The 20,515-nt window shown below is 40.9% G+C and overlaps 1 protein-coding gene and 1 non-coding gene across 2 annotated transcripts in view; both read left to right on the forward strand.

The window, feature by feature from the left end:
• Positions 1-20,515, forward strand: part of PRKAG2 (protein kinase AMP-activated non-catalytic subunit gamma 2) — a 459,590-nt gene that overhangs the window by 161,051 nt on the left and 278,024 nt on the right. Inside the window, exon 3 of the mRNA XM_036758525.1 lies at positions 18,974-19,253. Coding sequence (XP_036614420.1) covers positions 18,974-19,253 — 280 coding nt within the window. The remainder of the gene's footprint in view (positions 1-18,973; positions 19,254-20,515) is intronic.
• LOC118852501 lies at positions 15,752-15,878 on the forward strand. Its single transcript, XR_005010573.1, has one exon. It is a non-coding gene; the product is annotated as a U6atac minor spliceosomal RNA (small nuclear RNA).

Below are 20,515 nucleotides of genomic sequence, written 5' to 3' on the forward strand. Positions count from 1 at the left end.
TTCCTAACCTAGCCCCCTCTTCTCTTGCCCCTTTCACTCTGTGGTTCCTAGCAGTAAAATCTGCTCCTGATTTCATTGTCCACCTGTGTGTTCCTGCCTCATTAACTGTTTTATAATCCCCTTGCACCTTTTGGATTGGGCTAACTCCTCTGGCCCTTCCATTTTGTCCAGGCTTGCTTGTTTTTGCTTTCCTTGTCCTTCTTCACTTCTTTACCTTTACCTTTTACTTTACCTTCTTTACTTTTCTTACTAAGCCTTTGAGGGCTGCTGGAAAAAAATCACAACATTATGCTGGTCAGGTCTACCATAGATATATTCTTCCCAGCATTCAATGGGCCCTCACTGCTATACAGTAATCCTTTTTTCATTTCTTCTTTACTTCTTATCGTATTGCCTGTAGAGGCTATTTAAGTCGTCTCTCCTATTGTTCTGCAAGGCCCCAGCTCCACTCCAATTCTGGCAGCAAATGACCTTACTGAGAAGTTTGAGATAATCTAATTCTAGCTCCCCCAAATACCCCCCACCTCAAAACTTCTGTGGACCTTTTCCCCCCTAACTTTTCCTTCCCCTCAGTTCCAGTGAACGAGTTAGCCTTTATTCCTGCCACATAGAACTCCCTCACCTGTGATATTGATATCATCCCCTCCTTGTTCCAAACTTAACTTTCAAAACCTTTGTACTGGGATGGCTGGGTGGCGCAGTGAGTAGAGCACCGGCCCTGGAGTCAGGAGGACCAGAGTTCAAATGTGACCTCAGACACTTGACACACTTACTAGCTGTGTGACCTTGGGCAAGTCACTTAAGCCCAATTGCCCTGACTTCCCCCCCTCAAAAAAATTTAAAAATAAAAAAAAACCTTTTGTACCACTGGCTTTTCTTTCGTTCATCTTCTAATCTCTCCATCTTTAGGGCTCCTTCATCCTTTATAACAGTAGTCAAGTGTGCCTTATCCCAAACAAACAAATCATCAAAACACCTTCCACTGACTCTGCAGCTTCATCCAGGTCTCATCCTGTCTTCCCTCACCATGCTCACTTTTAAACTTCTAGGAAGAGAAGTGGACTCACTCCCTCTTTCCATTCTCTCACCAATCATTCACTTTTCAACCCTCCACCACCTGGCTCTATTTCTGTCACTCCACTGAATTTTCTTGCTCCAAGGTCCCTGGTGGGGTCTTAATTGCCCAATAAGTCAATCTACATGCATTTAATAAATGCCTACTGTATTCAGTGCTGGTTTTATACAGAGGCAAAAGTGAAATGGTACCTGCCTTCAAGAAGCTTACATTCTAATAGGTGGAGTGGGGAGTCAATGCACATATTTAGTTGTATATAAGATACGTAAGAGGTAACCTTGGCAGAGAAGGCATCAGCAGCTGGGAGGACTGTCAGAGGTCTGCTGGGAAGGTGGTACTTGAGCTGAATCTTGAAAGAAATCAGGAATTCCAAAAGGTGAGGGGGGAGAGGGCAGTTGGGAAATAGAAGATGCAGCCACCCACATGAGCAACAACAGCAAGCAGTCCAGTGTGGCTGGGTCATCATTCCTCATCCCACGGTAGCAGTAGATGTTGCTGATCATGTTGGCATTTTCTGCTCCCTTGGCTTCTGTTTATACCACTCTCTCCTCCTTTATACCTCTTTGACTGGGGGCCTTCTCCAGTTGTCCTGATCTATATCTGGCGACTGGATCCAGATGGCTCCGGAGGAGAAAGTGAGGCTAGTGACCTTGCATAGCCCTGCCTCACTTAAATCCAATTCACTTGCAAGTCATGGTATCACTTTGCTGATGTCACAGTCCTCTTCAAAAATGAAGGACAAACAGCACGAACCTCTTTGTCCCCACCCTCTCTCCCCTCCATATTGGGCCCATTGGCTACTGGTTTCTTTTCTGTCCTCAGCCCATTTGCATGTCATATACCACCATTATCTCAAACTCAGTATGTCCCCCGACTGAACTTATTATTTTCCTTTCAAAACTGTCCCTTCTCCTAACTTCTCTGTTTATATTGAAGTCACCATTGAAGGCATTCTCTCTGCTGCCCAGGTAGATCATTATCTCTTTTTTCCCTTTAATGCCCCACTTCCAGTCAGGTCCCAAGTCCTATAGATTATTTCTCTGCAGTATGTCTCCCATCTCTCTATCTTTTCACCACCATCTTTCAGGGCCTTATATCTTCTTTTCTGCAGTGTATAGGGCACTCTGGGAGGACCAACACTTCCGGTGTGAGGGCCCCCTGAGGCCTTCACAGGACTGCTTATGCACTGTTGGGGTCCACCTTCACCTCACTCTCGAAGCTGTAGCTGCACCGTGGCCGCACCTTGGTAAAACTATCTCAGCAGATGGGCTAAAGCAGGCTGACCAACAGGCCTCAAACCTGTCTGTGAGTTAGGGTGATGTCTGCCCCAAGCACGTGAGGACTTTACCAGGCAGGATGGGCTGATGAGAACAATTTGTTCCAACAGCCACGAAGCAGGTGCTTAGAGCTGGAGCGCTTAGAGTCTGGTCAGACATCAAAAATGCCACGGTCATCCGCAGCATCCCAGGGCTTCGCCCAGTTCTCCTGACTTTTATCTTACCTCTGATGAGCTATCTTATATAAACTCTGATGAGTTTATCTTAACTCTAATGACTTTGGAAGAAAGATGGAGGCTGACAGCTTCGCACAACTCTGCCTCCCTTAAATCCAATTCACACGCGAGTCAAGACACCCCATGATGTCATTGATAACAACAGCAACAACTTCTTGTCTAGAATATTTTAATAGCTTCCTACCCGGTTTCCTTGTCTCTAATATCTCCCTTCACCAATACAACCTTTATACCACTGCCAAAGTCCTATTTCTCATGGGCAGGTCTAATCACGTCCCTCCTATTTATTGCTTACTGACTAACAGACAGACTCTTTCGTCTGGGCTTTCAAGGCCTTGCATAATCTGGCCCCAGCCTGCATTTCCAGCCTTATCTCCCATTCCCCTCCTTCACACGCTGTATTACAGCCCCAATGAACCACCGTCTCCATTTTGTGTCAGCATCCCCAGTGCTTAGCACTGTGCCTAGCGTATAGTCACATAGTGAGCATTTCATCTATGTTTTCTCATTCGATCCCACCGTTACCATTTGGAATCCTTTTCAGTCAAGGCTGAGCTCAGCTGTCACCTTCTCTGTGATGCATGATTATTGAGGAACATCATAACCCCAGCTAGAAGCAATCCTTTCTCTTTCAAATTTCTTAAGAATAATAAAAATAATACTGTCTGTATCGGGAGGAGGCAGCGTGGTGAGTCGGGAGGTTTGAATTCTAGTTCTGCCGCTTACATCACCTGCAAGTCACTTAATCTTTTCTGAGCCTCATTTACAAAATGAGGGGTTTGGATTCGAGGAGAGTGGGGATGATTTCAGTCTTTTTATTTGCATCCCCAGAGCAGCTAGGTGGGGCCACGGTGCACAGAGTGCTGGGCCTAAAGTCAAGAAGACTCATCGTCCTGAGTTCAAATCCAGCCTCAGATACTTACTAGTTATGTGATCCCGGGCAAGTCACTTCACCCTGTTGGCCTCAGTTTCCTCATCTGTAAAATGAGCTGGAGAAGGAAATAGCAAACCACTCCAGTATCTTTGCCAAGAAAACCCCAAATGGGGTCACAAAGAGTCAGACACAATTGAACCACAACACACAGCAACAGTTTGCATCCCCAGTACCTGTAACAGTTTATGGCACATAGTGAGCATTTTGTAAATGCTCTTTAGTTGATCGTTTGGCCTCGAAGGTTCTTTACCTCTCTAAATCCATGGAGCAGTGATCCCATGTACACGTTAGGGTTTACAAATACTATGTCATTCAGTACTCACAACAGCACTGTGAAAGCATATAGTGGAAGTACTATTATGCCCTTTACACAGACGAGAAAACTAAGGCCCAGAGAGATTAATTAAAGTGCCCCAAATCACACAGCTAGCAACTAGAATCATAATCCCTAAAAAATAAAAGTCATTATGGAAGTGAATGTTGAAAACTAAAAATAAATATTTTAAAAAGTAAAAGTCATATAATTCCTACTGTCACTGAATTCAGTGAGGACCTTGAGCATATGAAAGGGGGAGTGGAGAGGAGAAGAGAGCAGTTCTAACTCTGGTTTAGATGACGGGGGTTGAGAAATTCAGAATAAGGATGGTAGAGTTGTATATAGGTAATTCTTCCCTGGCCCCAACCAAGATGGACAGTACCACATATCCAGGCTGGCCCCTTTTTGATCCTGAACAAAACTACTCAAGGTCTCTCCTCTCTTCCTTTGCTCATGCTGTTTCCCCCACCTGGGATGTCCACACCCTTTTCAGCAATAAAATCCCTGTCCATCCTGGAAGGCATTCTATCCATGAATCACAACATAAGAAAAGGCATGATCATAGAAATGACCTTAGTGTGTATAGGGGTGTAATTAACCTGGCTGGAGCCAAAGGTTCTCATCTCATACTAGAGAGAAGCTTGGAAATGTAGGTAGGGATCAGACTGTGGAACACCTTGAATGCTAGGAAGAAGAGTTTATTTGGATTTTCCCCTGCCGGCAGTAGGGAATCTTTAGAGGTTTTTAGAGGAGTTAGCGACATCATAATAGCGATGTTTTAGAAAGATGTCTGGCAGCAGTGCGTAGGACAGATGGAAAGAAAGAAAGGTTTTGGTTGCATCCCCTACCTTGCCTGGCATATTGCTGTTTGTCGGGTTATAAGACACCTCCTGAATCACTGAGCGTTTTAGTCAGAAGGCAAAACCAAATGATTTGCCAGTCTTCAAAATTCAAAGTGTTTCTTTCTTTGGACCAGAAATTTACCTTATTTCCTATATAGTTCAGCCCCAGGATAATTCCTCCAGTAGAATGCTAGGTTAGATATTATAAACTGATTTCTAAAAAAAATTGTATTGACAAACAGTGCTATGCAGTTCACCTTTAGATGAAACTGCCCAGGATACTGTCAGGGAACAGGAAAGAAAGGAAAGAAATAAGCATTTATTTAGCGCCTACATTAGCACTATGCAAATCACTTTACGAATATTGTCTCATTGGTCCTCACGGAAACCTTGTAAGGTAGATAGTATTATGATTTCCATTTTACAGATGAGGAAATTAAAGTAGACAGAGTTGAAGTGACTTGTCCAGAGTAGCATAGGAATAAGTGTTTGAGGTTGGATTTGAACTCAGGGTCTTCCTGACTCCAAGCCCAGCATCTTCCCCACTGTGCTACCTGGCTGGCTGTGAAGGCTCGTCACCTTCCTTTGTGGTTTACTCCTCCGTCATCATCCTTAGAGCATTTCTTTTTTGTACATTGTGTCTTTGGGGCTGCAGCCTAATGCCTTTGTCCACCTCTATACACTTTGGAGACCTAAGCAGGAAGGGTATGGTTTTACGTATATGTATATATGTGTATATATGTATATAATATACATATAGGTATTTATGGTTAATTCTGACTGTCTTCTTTAGGTCGAGGTGGGGAAGGAGAAAGGAAAAAAAATAAAAAGTGTACCACAGAAAACAAAAGAAAACATAGAAGCAAGCGCAGAAAAGCTGGGTAGCTTTGGAAGCAAAGCAATTTATTAGTTTTTTTGTTTTAAAGTAAACAGTCTGAAATGGAAATTCATGGTTTTGTATTGAATTCTTTATGCTCTGCTGTGTACATGGAAATGCTTTTTTTCTTGTTTTGTATTTAAATTTAAAATGAATAAAAATATTTTTTAAAAGGAAGGGTCAGATATTTGGGGCACAAAACCTACTTTGGAGGAAAATTTGAAGAACAAGCTCTATATTCTAATTCAGTCCAACAAGGACTTTTGAAGTGCCTACTATGAGCAAAGGTGAGAAGCTCTGCAATCTCTCCCATCTGCTCTCTTTTAAGACCTTATTACTTCTTGTCTAGTGTTTTTTTAATAGCTTCCTAACTGATTTGCTTGTCTGTAATCTCTCCCTTCACACGTCTTGTACTGTTGCCAGAGTACTGTATAATAAAGAGCTAGCCTTGGAATTTGCAAGATCTAGGTTCAAGTTCTGTCTTTGACACGTGCTGTCTATGGATCCCTGAGCAAGGTACAGAACCTCTCAGTGCCCCAGGCAACATTCTAAGACTTTCAATTGCAGAGAAGGTACTGATCCACACTGGGAGAGAGTGTTCCGAAACGCAGCTCTATATAATACAACGATGAAATCACAGGTCCAGTTAAAAACAAAAATAGCCAGGCACTACTGTGTGGTAAGTGCTCGTGATGAAAGATAGACCCTGCCTGCCCTGGAGAACCTTACATTTTACTGGACAGATTAGAAATTATCTAGACCACCATTTTTCAAACTAATTTGTCCAGGGTATAAATTTCAGGCTTAGAATATATTGAGAGAACTCATATATTCTGGCTTGGGGAAATTGGGGGATATGGAGTACATACAGGAGAAGAAGGATTTAGGGAAATTTTGAAATAAAATAGAGATATTAATTCAATTTTCTTCCTAAAAATTGCTACCTGTCATAAGCATACAGAAATCCTTTTCATCCCTTGGACCTCATGTCCTGTGCCTCAGTTTTATCAGATAGCTATAGGTGCAAACAGGGGTAGGGATAGGTAAAGACAATCACTTCCCTAGAACAGATACACTCCTAGAAAAACAGGCTACTGGTCTCCCTGTAGCCCTGTATAGTATATAGTGCTTCTATAGATTCTGTAGCACTTAATGTGGACTCTCAAATCCAAGGCTGTTCATAGGCCTCATCCCAGTCTTCCTAAGGTATATTATGCAGCCCTTGGTTCCTTGCTTTAGAGAAGTATGTAATTGGATTAACAAACCCTTGTGAAGAGAAACACAGTTCTAAATAGTAGTGTAAACTTCTGCCCAGATGTAAATTATAGATGCCCAGTTTAGTAGAAGAGTTGGTTTGGCCGTCATGTCCTATTAATGGCAGCAGTTAGGCAAGGGTTCTTTCCATCAGAAAACCACCAGGAGCCCCTTCTTTCTGGCAGGGAGCCCAGTGTCTGAAGCAGGGTTAGAAATGTTAAATAGTAGTCAGAGGGACAAGCTCTGGTCAAAATCCAGAAAGTCAGTAAGCATTTTCATGCCAAAGGGAGTCTGCAGAAGCAGGGGATTGGAGGGGTGTTCAAAGCCAAGTCATATACCAGAGTAGGCAGGCACAGCCCGGTGCAGGGCAAGCACAGAAACTCATTCAGTGACAAGCTAGGGTTCCAAAGAGCCAATGGAGGAAGATTGAGAAGGGAAGGAGCTCTGGACTGCCAATAAAATGGCGGCTTGCCATACACACTCAGCTTATGCTTCAGTAACAGTGGGTCACACTTCCTTCTCTTTCTTAAAGGGCCACTTCCCCACTTCCTTATCCAGTCCAGCATCTTCATTTTATAAAACTGAGGTCCGAGTAAACTTGCCAAAGATGACGGAAGTAGCAAGGGTCAGAAGTGGGATTTGAACCCATGACCTCTTGACTCCAGAGTGAGAACTCTTTCTATTATACTGCATATGAATGCTCTCCTGGGTTCTGCTACTAGAATGAAAATATCTTAAAAACTTCATGTCTACCACCCCTCCTCCACCACACCTTCATTAAATGCCACAGATGGCTCCTTCCTCCAGTCTAGAATATTCTCTCTCCTCACCTTCCACTCTGGGAAGCCTTTAATGATCCCCTCACACCAGCTCATTCCCTCCCAAAGCTACCCTGTGTTCATGTTATATGCCTTATGTAGGTAGTTACATACTTTTATGATATCTTGCCCATTAGATTGTAAGCTGCCCAAGGGCAGAGACTTTCACTTTTGTCTTTGTATCAGCTCAGTGCCCTGTAGCTTAATAAGTGCCTAGTTATTGCTTATCGATTGAAGTATTGAAATAACCTCTCTAAGCCCAAACCTGGATCCTCCTGACCCTGGACCTGGTGCTCTTTCCCCTATACCACCAAGACCACACGGACACCAATAGGTGCGATATTCCTTTTCAGCCATTGTGATAGAGAAAAAAGGTTTTCCTCGTGTTCCCACTCTAGTCCTCTGCCCCTCACTCCTGCAGAAATGTACCGCTAATAGCTCTCCTCAAAGGACAAGGAACAAAAAGCCGGCTCAAACTGCTAGCCTTCCATTAGCTTCTGTGTAGTCAAGCAAACTCTTTTGCTTCTCTGAATTCTTTTGTTCATCAGAAACCAGGAAATCATCCAATTAAGTTTATCAAAGCATCCTCTCCCTTCATCTCACAGCCAGCACAGAAATCAGCAGTGCCCTTGGAATCTTCCATTGCCGTTAATTCCATTTGCCCTTCCCAGATAACAGTCAAAGAATATTTTTCTTTTAAAATCTACTGTAATTTTCTTATCATAAAGGAATATGATGGAGCCCATGGAGATTTCTGTAAAAGAATGTTATGTTGGGCCCTAGTTCTAGCTAGACTGGGGCTGTTTTCAATGAAAGAGGAGAACAGTGGGGTAGTAGCTTAATTTTCATACATCTACCTTTTACCTTTCACCCTTGGATTTTATTTCCTAACACACAGTTGTTTTCTGCCTAGAATTCTGATTTCTTCTTTCCTTTGAATCCTGTTCTGTGGACAATCCTGAGGGTTGCCAGTTAGATAAAGTCCAAACTCATTAGTCTAGCATTTTATATATATACATATATATATATATATACATATATATATATATCCTACATAAATAATATAAAATATAAAAATATACATATATAAGCTACATAAATAATATAAAATATAAAATAATATAATATATCATATTATATTATTATAACATATAATATAATAATATAAAATATATAAATACATATATAAAATATTTTATTTTCTCAATTACATGTAAAGATAATTTTTAACATTTTTAAAAATTTTCGAGTTTCAAATTTTCTTCTTTCTGCCTCCCCCTTCCCTAAGACGGTATAAGCAATTTCATATGGCCTATGTATTTGCAATCATGTAAAACATATTTCCATATTACTCATGTTGTGAAAGAAGAAGCAGAAAAAAGAAAAAAACATGAAAAATAGTGTGCTTTGATCGGTATTCAGATTCAATCAGTTTTCTCTGATGTGGATAGCATTTTTCATCATAAGTCCTTTTGGAATTGCCTTGGATCACTGTATTCCTGAGAATAGTTAAGTCATTCACAGTTGATCGTTGTACAATACTGCTGTCAGTGTATACAGTGTTCTCCTTGTTCTGCTCACTTCACTTTGCATCAGTTCATGTAAGTGTTTCCAGGTTTTTCAAGACCATTTTCAAGATTATATCCTTCTCCTCTGCAGACACCCTCAAACATGCTACATATATTTTCCTCCCTCCCCACCTTTGCCCATAGGCCGTTCTCTCTTCCTGGAATTTATGTCCTTCCCCATCACAGCATATTAAAATCTTGCCTGTCTTTTGAAGGTCCATTTCAAATGCCTTCTTCTATGAAACTTTTCCTGATTTTCCTAGCCAGAATCTGCCCTCCCTCCTTTGTACTCATGTGTAAATTAGTATCTGTTCCACTCATACTGTGTATTATTCATGTGCCTTTTCTATCTCCCCAGCTAGGCTGTAATTTCCTTAATCAGACTGAATTTAGTAGGGGGCCTCATCCAAAGTTGGTCTGCAACAATTTGAAGAAATGAATGAATGAATGAATGAATGAATGGTTCCAACTATGCCCTCTGATGGGAGTAGAAGTAGGGAGAGAGCAATTGCAGAGTGAAAGAACACAAGTAAAGATAGAAAACTTCTCCGGATCAGCCAAAGGAAGGGTGTGTGTGTGTGTGTGTGTGTGTGTGTGTGTGTGTGTGTGTATGTGTGTGTGTGTGTGGTCATCTATAATTGTTAAGATGCCAAAACTTTCTTTGGCTTACGAGATTGACTTTGGCTTCTCTTATATTTACCAGTGCCATCTCATCGTCTCTTCCTCTCAGCAATTCACTCTTTCTTCTATTCCTCAGATCATTAAGTCATAGGAACAGAAGCATCTTGCCTTGTAACACATATACTTTTAGATTCCTAACACTGTTATATAATCCTTATTCATTTTACAAACATTTAGTAAGCTCCTGCTCCATTTGTAGTCATGTATAAGGTACTAGCAGGGGTTGGGAAGTTTGGATTCAGGTCTTTGAAATTTGGATTCAGTCAAAGGACCGCACTCAAGGACCTAGAGGGCCACATGCAGCCTTGAGGCCGCAGGTTCCCCACCCCTACACTAGGGCCTGGGTGCTGAGGTTTAGGAAATATGGACTAGGATGAGATACAAAGATAAAATAAGTTTGTTTTTTGACCTCAAAGTGTTTTACATGAGTGTGTGAGTATGTACAGGAAGGGAACTGGCAAAGAAGGAGTGGCAGTATTTAAGATTCCTAATGAGGCTTGCTGCCTAATTTTTAGCCCTTGCCTGATTTCTTTTAAGACTTTATCTGATTTCATTTAGCCCTGAGGTTCATGGTCACAGGATCCTTTCGGTGCCTGACTTAGATTATCCTTAGTTTACCCCCTTTTGCTAAATTAACTATTCCTTCAATGTAATCAGCCAATCACCAAGTACTTATTAAACACCTACTATGTGCCAGGCACTTGGGGTAGGCACCTGGGTTTCAAAGATCTCTTCTCTTACTACCTTCTATCAGAAGAAATGGCATGTATATATGTAAGGATCTGCAGAATGAATATAAAATGAATGGCAGGATAATTTAGCAAAGGAGGGCCCAAGCAGTTGTAGGGATCAGGAAAGGCTACCTTGTAAAAGGTAGTGCTTCAGTATAGTCTTGAAGGAAGGAAGGATTTCTGGGAGTAGAAGTGGAAAGAGAAAGCATTCCAGGTATGGGGGTCAATAAAAGAATGGAGAGGGGGGAACAATACATAATATGCAGATTTATAAGATAAGCCACTTTGACTAGTTGATAGAGTATGGGAAGAATACATAATGAAACTGGAGAAGTAGGTGAAGGTTAAGTTAAGCGCTTTAAAAACCCAAAGAAGTTGACATTTTATTCTAGAGGCAGTAGGGAGTCCCTGCAGTTTATTGAGTAGGGGAGCGACATGGTCAAACCTGCAAAATTACTTTGCAGCCATGTGAATGGTGCCGGAGAGAGACGTGAAAGAGGGAGACTGTTTAGGAGGCCACAGGTGAGGAGGGCCTTGAACTAAGGGGTGACTCAGATGGAATGTGAAAGCATTTATTAAGTACTTACTGTGTACCAAGAACCATTTAAGTGCTGGAAATGCAAATAAAAAGCCAGACAGTCCCTGCTAATTGGGAAAGAGAACACATTGGAGAGTTTAGCTTCAGGGCCACGCTGTTGGAAAGTGCCATTTATCTGGCACTCATAATGCCTTCTACTGTTGTTCCTGTGTGTGTGTCTGTGCGTATATGTGTGTGCATGCACATGCATATGTCTGTCTTTCTGTCTCTGCGTCTCTCTGTTCAACTAGATTGTGAGCTTCTGGAGAGCAGGGTCTGTTTTTTATACTTCTTTATCCTATTGCTTCATCAATTGATTTGATTAGACTTGTTAATTAAATGACCAATATATGGAAATATGCAGATTTATAAGATAAATAGGTTTAAGAACCGAGGATATATTTTAAAGAGAACCTGAATGGAGTTCCATTAAAAAGTCCTGGCCCTAGGGGAGTTTGTCTCTGCTGTGGCACATAGAGGGTAGAACTGTGTGATCTCTAAAGTTAATCAGTCAGCCAGTATTTGTTAAGTGCCTACTCTGTGCTGAGTGTTGAAGATACCAGGACAAAAATGCAGTCTTTCATTTCAAGGGGCTTACATTTTATAATTAGCACAAGGTGTAGCACATAGTAGTCTCTTAATAAATATTCATTGATTGATTGATTGTAAGTCAAGACAGCCAGTCCACATATGAGTATATTTGAAATATTTACAAAACCCATACACTGTCATTTTGGCTAAGGAGGCGCTAGTGGCTGCATTGATCAGTAAAGGCATTGTCTAGGAGGTGGTGATTTTACAGGAAATGTAGGGGAGCTAAGCTTTGAAGGAAATCAGAGATTCTAGGAGAGGTAGGAGGAGAATGGAAAGGTGAGTTAGCAGAGGGTACTGTGTCTCTCAAGCCAAGCCAGGTGTTGTGACTCCTAGTCCTGTGTTATTTGATTATATCACAATGCTGTTGTTATTCAGACTGATTCTTCATGACCTTATTTGGGGTTTTCTTGGCAAAGATACTGGAGTGGTTGGCCATCCTTCTCCAGGTTATTTTACAGATGAGGAAACTGAGGCAATCAGGGTTAAGTGACTTTCCCAGAGTCACACAGGGTCTGAGGCCAGATTTGAGCTAAGGTCCTCTTAGCTCGAGGCCCAGCACTCTTTTCACTGTGCCATCTACCTGCCCTATTTAATTACTTCTCCTTGGAATCTGACAATCCTGCCCTCCCCCAGCCCATACCCACCTTCTCCAACATCTCTTCTTCCTCCTTCCCTCATACTGCACATTCTTCTTGACCCCTGAAGGTGGGTGCTGTCCAAGGTTCTGTCCACTTTGGGCTTAGACATTCAGGCAGTTTTGCATCCACCTAATTTTATACTATCATCTAGCCTCTCTAACTTTCCATTTGGTTCACCAGAATAGAATGAGAGACTTTCTTTCATTCATGTCAAGGACTTTGCTAAAATCTAGGTAAACTATATCTATCACTATCCATGACTGATGAAGATAAGATTCTTTCCCCTATTAGATCATAAGATCAGAGAGGACTTTCTTTTTTCATATTTGTATTCCTGGTGCTTAGCACAATGCCTGGCACACAGTTAGTGCTTAATAAATGTTTATTGATTGATTTTCCTCTCATCATCACAATGAAACACCCAGACCTGGATATTGAGGGGAGAAGTGTCACGTTATGAATAATATATGCTTATCTGCATGTTAGATTGTGCGAAAGATGACCTTCTGAACTTTCAGTCCTGTTTACTATTCCAAGGAAAGGGGCTAATATGAGGAATTACATGTAGGGAGAGGTTAGAAATTGCATAAGGATAAACGTGGGATACCCCAAAAACACAGCAACTGGCTCACAACTGCCGCAACAAAAATGATTAGCATTTGTATAGCACTTCAAGATTTGCAGAGTGCTTTATATGTCATCTTATTTGATCCTTAAATCATCTTGATTACAGTAGCACTATTCCCCATTTTACAGATGTGGAAACTGAGGCTCAGAGAGGTTAAATGACTTGCCGAGGTTCACACAGCAGAGAAGGGTCTGAAGCCAGGGCTGAATCCATGTCTTACTGATTCTCAGACTAGCCCTCTATCCACTGTATCAGGGCTTCTTAAACTTTTTCTACTTGGATTTCCGTAGCATAGGTTGGCTTTGCGTGGCCTGAGGGCATGCGTAGTGCAAAGTGGGAATGCTTCTGTTCAGAGCCAAGGCTGCAGTGAAGTTGCATGATGCAGCATGGGCAAGCGCTGCCAGAAACATCTCACATTCATTACTCATTTGATTTTTAATTAATTTTTGGTCGTTGTGAGTTCAGAAACCTTTTATTGTTGCCAAATTTTTCATGAGCCACAATTTAAGAAACCGTGCCTATACCATGCTCACACTTCATAGGAGATCACACTAGTCTTTTATTGTCATCCATACACCCTGAGCAGTGGTCCTGGCTTTTCTTTGATTCTCCTTTCTTCTCCCAAACAAAAAAAAATCCTTTCTTTGTTGTCCTTTGCTAGACACACCTTATGCCAAACTTTAGTATTCCTTATGTGCTATTCATTCTTCCAGGACTGTGCCATGCTTTTGTACTCAGCCGCCATCATCTGCCATTGCTTTTATCTCCTGTTCATGTCTTCTCAGAGTGGGGTTTGATCAGTGACTCCCCTGTGGATCTACATTGATTTTTCTAGACAACTCCCTCTTGTCCTCCTCATCAGAATTGTTTCTCTAAAAATTCATTTCTTCAGAACATTCCCTCCTTCCTAAGACCGACTTCCCCTTTAGAATTTTAGTCCAGGGGAGCCTACCTACCATTTCTTTGAACCCTTTAAGATCTGTTTGCCTAAAATCTGGAGTACGTGCTATATAATTATTATTACTGCCTACATTACAGGGTCGTGGTGAAGATTAAAGGGTGTAATCATCTTAAAAGGGGAAGCAGTTTGAAAAATTGAAAAGAGCACTATAAATGCATTATCATCATTATTACATATGACAGTCTGATTTGTTGAAATGTCATCAAAGTAGAAGTCATTGACCAGGCTTTCACATCATTCTTCCTCTGAACACTTTTTCTTAAGCTTCAGTCATCATTGGAGAGTTTGTCCTTCTGTTCCCTCTTTATCCAGCTCTTAATTCTGAGTATTAGCTCAGATCTCCCTGTATTCCTGAGCTTGCTCTTAACCATCAGTTACCAAAGCTACCTTCTCATTTAAATCTCATCAGAAGATGTAAATTTTCTAAGAAGTAGTTTGAATCCTGACTCTCCTACTTAACTATCGTGTGACCTTAGGTGCATCACTTAATCTCTTTAGGTCTCCCCATTTGTAAAGTGAAGGGGATTGACCTTTGAGGCTTCTTCTAGCTCTGAATCCAGGATCCTGTGCTCCTTCCTAAAGTGACCAATAAATGAGCAAAGGAAGGGAGAGGAAATCATGTCTTCTTAATCAGAGCTGAGTACTTTCAAAAGCACTTTACCTCTGATTTAGCCCCACCTCCAAATTCACATTAGTCCGTAATTATATCCTTGGCATTCATAGCTTTTGATGTGCCCTTGTATCTGGCAGAGAACCTAACATAGTTTCCCAGGGTGGGGCTGGGAGGGGTGCAGATTAAACCAAGATTTATTGGTGTGGTTAGTGGCATTACTCCCTAAATAATCAGTGTTAATCCTAGTCTGTTTTTGACTCTCTGCCTATGCCCATCTCCTGGCACCTTTCCCACCCACCTATACCCATAGTCCTCTATTTGTCCCATTCCCACAGATAACTTGCTTTCATTTGACCTTCCACAGACTGGCAGCTAATTGTGGATAAAATGTGCATCGTTTACTGTTGACATGGTAGAACCAGGAAGGAAATAGACAAGCCTCTTAGCAGCAGATATTGATATCTCAAAATCCAATAATTAAAGCTATTTAGGCCCGCACAATGATGATGATGGTGATGACGATGATGATGAAGAAGAAGAAACAGTAGCAGCAGCAGCTAGCATTTATACAGAAAAATCTTAGTACAGTTTTAAGCTTTATGACAAATAGCCCTTTCAGGTTTGCAAAGTACTTTACCAATATCTTCTCTATTTTATCCTTAACAGCAATCCTGAGGTAGACTCTATTCTTCTTATATTATTTCTATTTTACAGTTGAGGAACCTGATAAGGCATTGCCAACAGTCATGCAGCTAATCAGCATCTGAGGTCAAATTTGAACTCAGGTCTTCCTGACTCCAGATCCATCCAGATCCATTGCTCCACGTAGCTGCCACAAACCAAGCTTGCTCTAATTATACCTAAAATAAAGGCCAAACATTGCTCTGTGATCTGTATTCTTAGACCGTATTAAATTAGAAGCAGCAAATGTAGAACGAATCAGGTTCTGTTGGAGGCAGGGACAGTGAGAACAGCAAAATCCAGAAAAACTGACATGTAGAGACTTGAAAAGCGTAGAGGAAAAGTGAGTGGATATGTTTGGACAAAGATTAATAATGGAGACTCAGGGGAAAGGACTGAAAAAGTGGTTAAGATATTTTACATGCTGCAATTAATTTAAATTAAATGGTCTGGTGGTGGGGAAGGAGAAAAGGTTAACATTCTCTTTAATAAGAATGGAAAGGATCCTAGTGATCATGACAACGTATGTGCAGTCGAGGCATTCTTTGTTACAAAGGAGGATTCTATAGGGGATGATGGGGAGTCACTTAAAAGTACCAGCAACGTTTTTTAAAGTGTCAAAAAAGAGAAATTAATTTAAATATAAATAGTTGCTGAGCAAATTTGATAGTTTATATGGTTGTTTAATGTTGTTTCTAATAAAACATATCGTTTTCTTTTAAGGCATAGCTCTCCCGGGCTCTTTGATATAGAGACAGACTATCCTGCCTATCTGAATAGCCCCTGATCATATTACAATCAATATGATTTCACCTTGGTCTAGTAATTGACCTTGGACAGGCTATTTATTTAACTTCTCAAGGCCTCAAGACTAGAGAATCTCAAAATGTCTTCCAGCTCTAAAAAAAAACCCAAAATAACTCTTTGATTTGGTTAGATATAAGGATGACCCTAAAGAACCATGAACTGCATGGACTGTAAGAGTTACAAGATATTTTCAGGGTCATCTAGTCCAACTGTCTGAAACATGAACTCCATCCACAATATTCCTGATAATATTCACTCAAAGACTTTTGGTAAAAGGCACTCACTGCCTCCCAAGACAACCAATTCCACTTTTCAGCAGTCCCAAGTTTTTCCATTTATGTTGTGCCAAAATAGACTTCTCTTTACTTTTGACAGTAATTACTCATGGATTTTTAAAGTACATATTTCATTTAAGAAGGCAGGGAAGTATGGACATTTTAGGAATTTCCCATATAAAAGAAGGAAAAATTTTGAAGGTTTTGCTAGAAGTTTTAAGTTTTTTTTTTTTTAATCTACTGATCTGATTTACGTTAAAATCAAACCTAATATCTGGAAGTTTCGGTAATTAGGATAATTTGCTGGCGGGATTATAGGCTTTCCATGCTCAGCTGTGCCTCCTAGTGGTGAAAGGCTCATTCAACCCTACTGGTTTCCTCTACCACAATTAAAGAGGGTAGGGAGGAGGGGTGTGGCAACTGCAAAGGTTCTGACCTTAATTTGGGAGATTATGTTCCTGACCCACTTTCCAGCCGGGTAGAAGTTTTGATGTATTTTCACAGTTATGAGCGCGGGTTTGGGGAATACTTTTGTTGATCTGAATTCACTTGAGTAGTGTCATATCATGGAAAAGAACATAGGATCATAAATTTAGAGTTGGAAGGGACGTTGGAAGGAATCTAACTCTCTCATTTTACAGATGAGGAACCTGAGGCTATATCAGAGTACTTGAGGGGGCGATTTGAACCCAAATCTTCCTGACACCAAGTTCAGCGCTCTATGTACTACATCATGCCGTACCGAATCGGGAATACGAAAGACTGGGTTCTAGTCCCCGAATGACCACTAATAACTTTGCAAATATAGGCAAGGCATTATACCCCTCTTGTCCTCGGTTTCCTCATCTGTAAAATACATTTACTGAACTAGTTGGTCTTGAAGGATCCCTTCTAGATCTGAGGTTGTGGGAGGACATACCAAAAGAGCAAATTATCTTAATAAATAATCCATTTACGTTTTTGTAAATGAGCAAGAATGTTATAGCAATTTCTATATAATGTCTTATAACTAGCTATAAGTTTAAGTGTTTTATCCTTCTGCTAGATTGTGAGCTCCCTGAGGGCAGTTCATGGTACCACAAAGTCTTAGCTAAGCTCTGTTTCCACCATCACTTACACAGCACCCTGCACATAGTAGGTACTTGGTAAATGCTTATTGAGTTCCATTTTAAATAGCTTTTAAAAAAAATGATGAAGTGTATACATTTTACTGGATCTCTCTATAACCTCCAATCCAGTCAATTAATGAAGCAGCTAGATAGAGGAATCCTTAACCTAGGATCCACAGGTTTCACATAGAGACACTTCAGGGGGTCTGAAATTGAATGGGAAAAAAAATTACATCTTTATTTTCACTAAAATTTAACATTTTCTTCAATTGTAAATTTAAAAAAAAATATATTCTGAGAAAGGGTCTATAAGCTTCACCAGACCTGCCAAAGGGGTCTCTGTCACACACACACACACACACACACACACACACACACACACACACACAGAGTCATTTAAGAACCCCTGTGTTAGAAGATAAAAATTCTGTTTTCGGATCCCAACATGCGTCCCTTCAGAATAGGAGAAATTATTACTTCTCTCTTATATTAATAACCAATCATTAAGATTAAGATTTTTTTCTATTTCTTCATTCAGAAATAAACCCCTGTAGGTTAATAAAGCTAGTCTTTGGAGGAAATTACTGACCTTGCCCCCCCAAAACAAATTTACCCCACCTAGACCACCTTAGGTGAAATTGTTACCCCACCCAATTAGAAAACCACGCAAAGAGAATCTAATCTAGGTGAATTCTGGCCCATTGTGTTCTGCTCAGACTTGGGTGGGGGATAGTTTGATCCTTGGTCTATTGCCCAAGGCTGGGGGTGGTCTGGAAGTAAGAGTGACATAATCAAAGTCATGTCCCCCAGTCTCTCATTAGAATAGGTCTACCTCTCATTAAAATATTCATTCTCTTATTCACAGTTTACCAATCAGAGTTGATCAGGAATACCCACTCTTCCAGGGCTTCTAGGAAGGGTCTTTAGTTTATGAGACATGAGCATCTTTTTATTAACTATTTGCTAGACATAATTAATAAATTATGCAGAAATTATGTCTCTCAAACTTTTTTATATGTTGCAGAATTTAATCCCTGACCTGGGCCCTTTCAGACCCAGATCTCTACGTCCTCTTCCATTTTTGTTCACTTTGTATATATTTTGTATTAATTGAAATGTATAGATGCTATTTCTATTCTAGTAGAATATATACTCCTTAAGGGTAACAATTGTTTATTATTTATTTTTGTATCCCCACATAGTAGATGTTTGATGAATGCTAATTGGATTAAATGGAAGAGAGTATAGCAAGAGTCAGGGGGTAGAGAGTAGGAAATGAAACTGGGCTATAGTCTGTGACCATTGGAATAAATTTGCTCACAAAGATTGAACCTGTGACCTCAGTCTTTGTGTTCAACACCACAGAATTAAAGCACTAAGTTTCAGGCATATTCTGAAAAATCTTAATTGTTGAATGTAGGACACCTAGATGACAGCATGACCTAACGTACTTTCTTTTTTTTTCCCCTTCTCCCTCACAGGTGGACAGTCCCTTCAGTTCTGGGAGTCCTTCCAAAGGGTTCTTCTCCCGAGGCCCTCAGCATCGACCCTCCAGCCCTGTGTCAGCCCCTGCGAGGGCCAGGAATAGCCCAGGCTCTCCCAAAACGGTGTTCCCCTTCCCCTACCAGGAATCCCCTCCCAGATCTCCACGTCGCATGAGCTTCAGTGGCATCTTTCGCTCTTCCTCCAAAGAGTCCTCCCCGAACTCCAACCCATCTACCTCACCTGGGGGAATCAAGTTTTTTTCCCGCTCGAGAAAAAGTAAGATATTGATCATATGGTTTCAGGTGGGTTCAGGGCTGTGGGTGAAACCATCTCCTGGCTCTGTTTGCTAAAGAAAAGCCCATGGTGACATTAAGGCATCTGGTGACCAGTCTATGCAGATGACATAGTAACTAACAGTGACACAGGGGTCTGCCTGTCTATTATGGTGAGAACAACAACAAAAACTTTATGGAAATAGAAATAGTTTCAACTAATGTTTCTTGCCTTCTTTAGTTTCATACCGATAGGGTATGTGTATCTCCTGTGATACAAGTTCTGTGTGTCTGGCTCTCTACATTTTCCACTGTACCCATAGACGTATATACAGAATGGTCTCTGAGTTTTCCCCCCAGATCTGGCAAAAAATAAAGCCTCCACCTATCTAAGTCCAGATGAATCTGCCTAGGACTGACCAAATAAGAATCCGCCTAGAATACCTAAGTCTTTCTCTCACCTTTTTCTTCCCTTTTGGTTTGGCATTTACCAGGATGACTAAGGGTAAGAAATACAAGCTAGGTTGGCATGCTCTTAATTGAATGCCGCAGGCAACGGCAGAAGGGATGGGGGGATGAGGGAGGAAAAGGGCTGCCAATGGAAATGTGTTCAGTCTGTCAAGAGCAATGATAAATATTCGGGCCTAATCTGATATTCATAAACTAAAAATTTTTTTAAATCCAACTTTTTTATATATTCAAGGCTGGAAAATGTTGATAACACAGGATTAATCTGAGGCAAAATTGTGAAGTAGACATGGTCTATTTTGTGTTTTTTCCCATTTCTGCCCATTCCCTTTAAACCTCATTTCAGTCCTTCTTCACTCTAACTTGGCAGCCAATGCTTTATCATAATTCCAGTTAAGGACAGGATCTGGTTAAATAATTCATATATCAGCCTAGCCAGAAGTACTTGCTTTTGAAAAAAGAACCTCAAGGGGAAGGTGTGCTAGCCCAAAAATAATAACTCTAAGGCTCTCTAATGGCAGTATTATAGACCCTGGGGCAACCGAGTCGGAGAGATAGTTTGCAGTGGGAAGAGAAGGCCTTCTTGAATCCTCGTGATGATAGGGCATAGGCAAGTCATTCCTCTTAAGGCCTACCATTAAATCACATTCTGCAAAAGTTGCATGAGAGAAGTATTACAGGTACAGAGTTTGAGAGTTGGGAGAAATGGCCTTCCCAGGGGATGTATTAAGCATGAGAACAGTTCATTTCAGGCTTAAACAAAAACTGTCAGGGACATAACCTGCTTGGTAGGGAACT

The sequence above is a fragment of the Trichosurus vulpecula genome, chromosome 5 (assembly GCF_011100635.1).
Source record: "Trichosurus vulpecula isolate mTriVul1 chromosome 5, mTriVul1.pri, whole genome shotgun sequence".
In the NCBI taxonomy this organism is placed as follows: Eukaryota; Metazoa; Chordata; class Mammalia; order Diprotodontia; family Phalangeridae; genus Trichosurus; species Trichosurus vulpecula.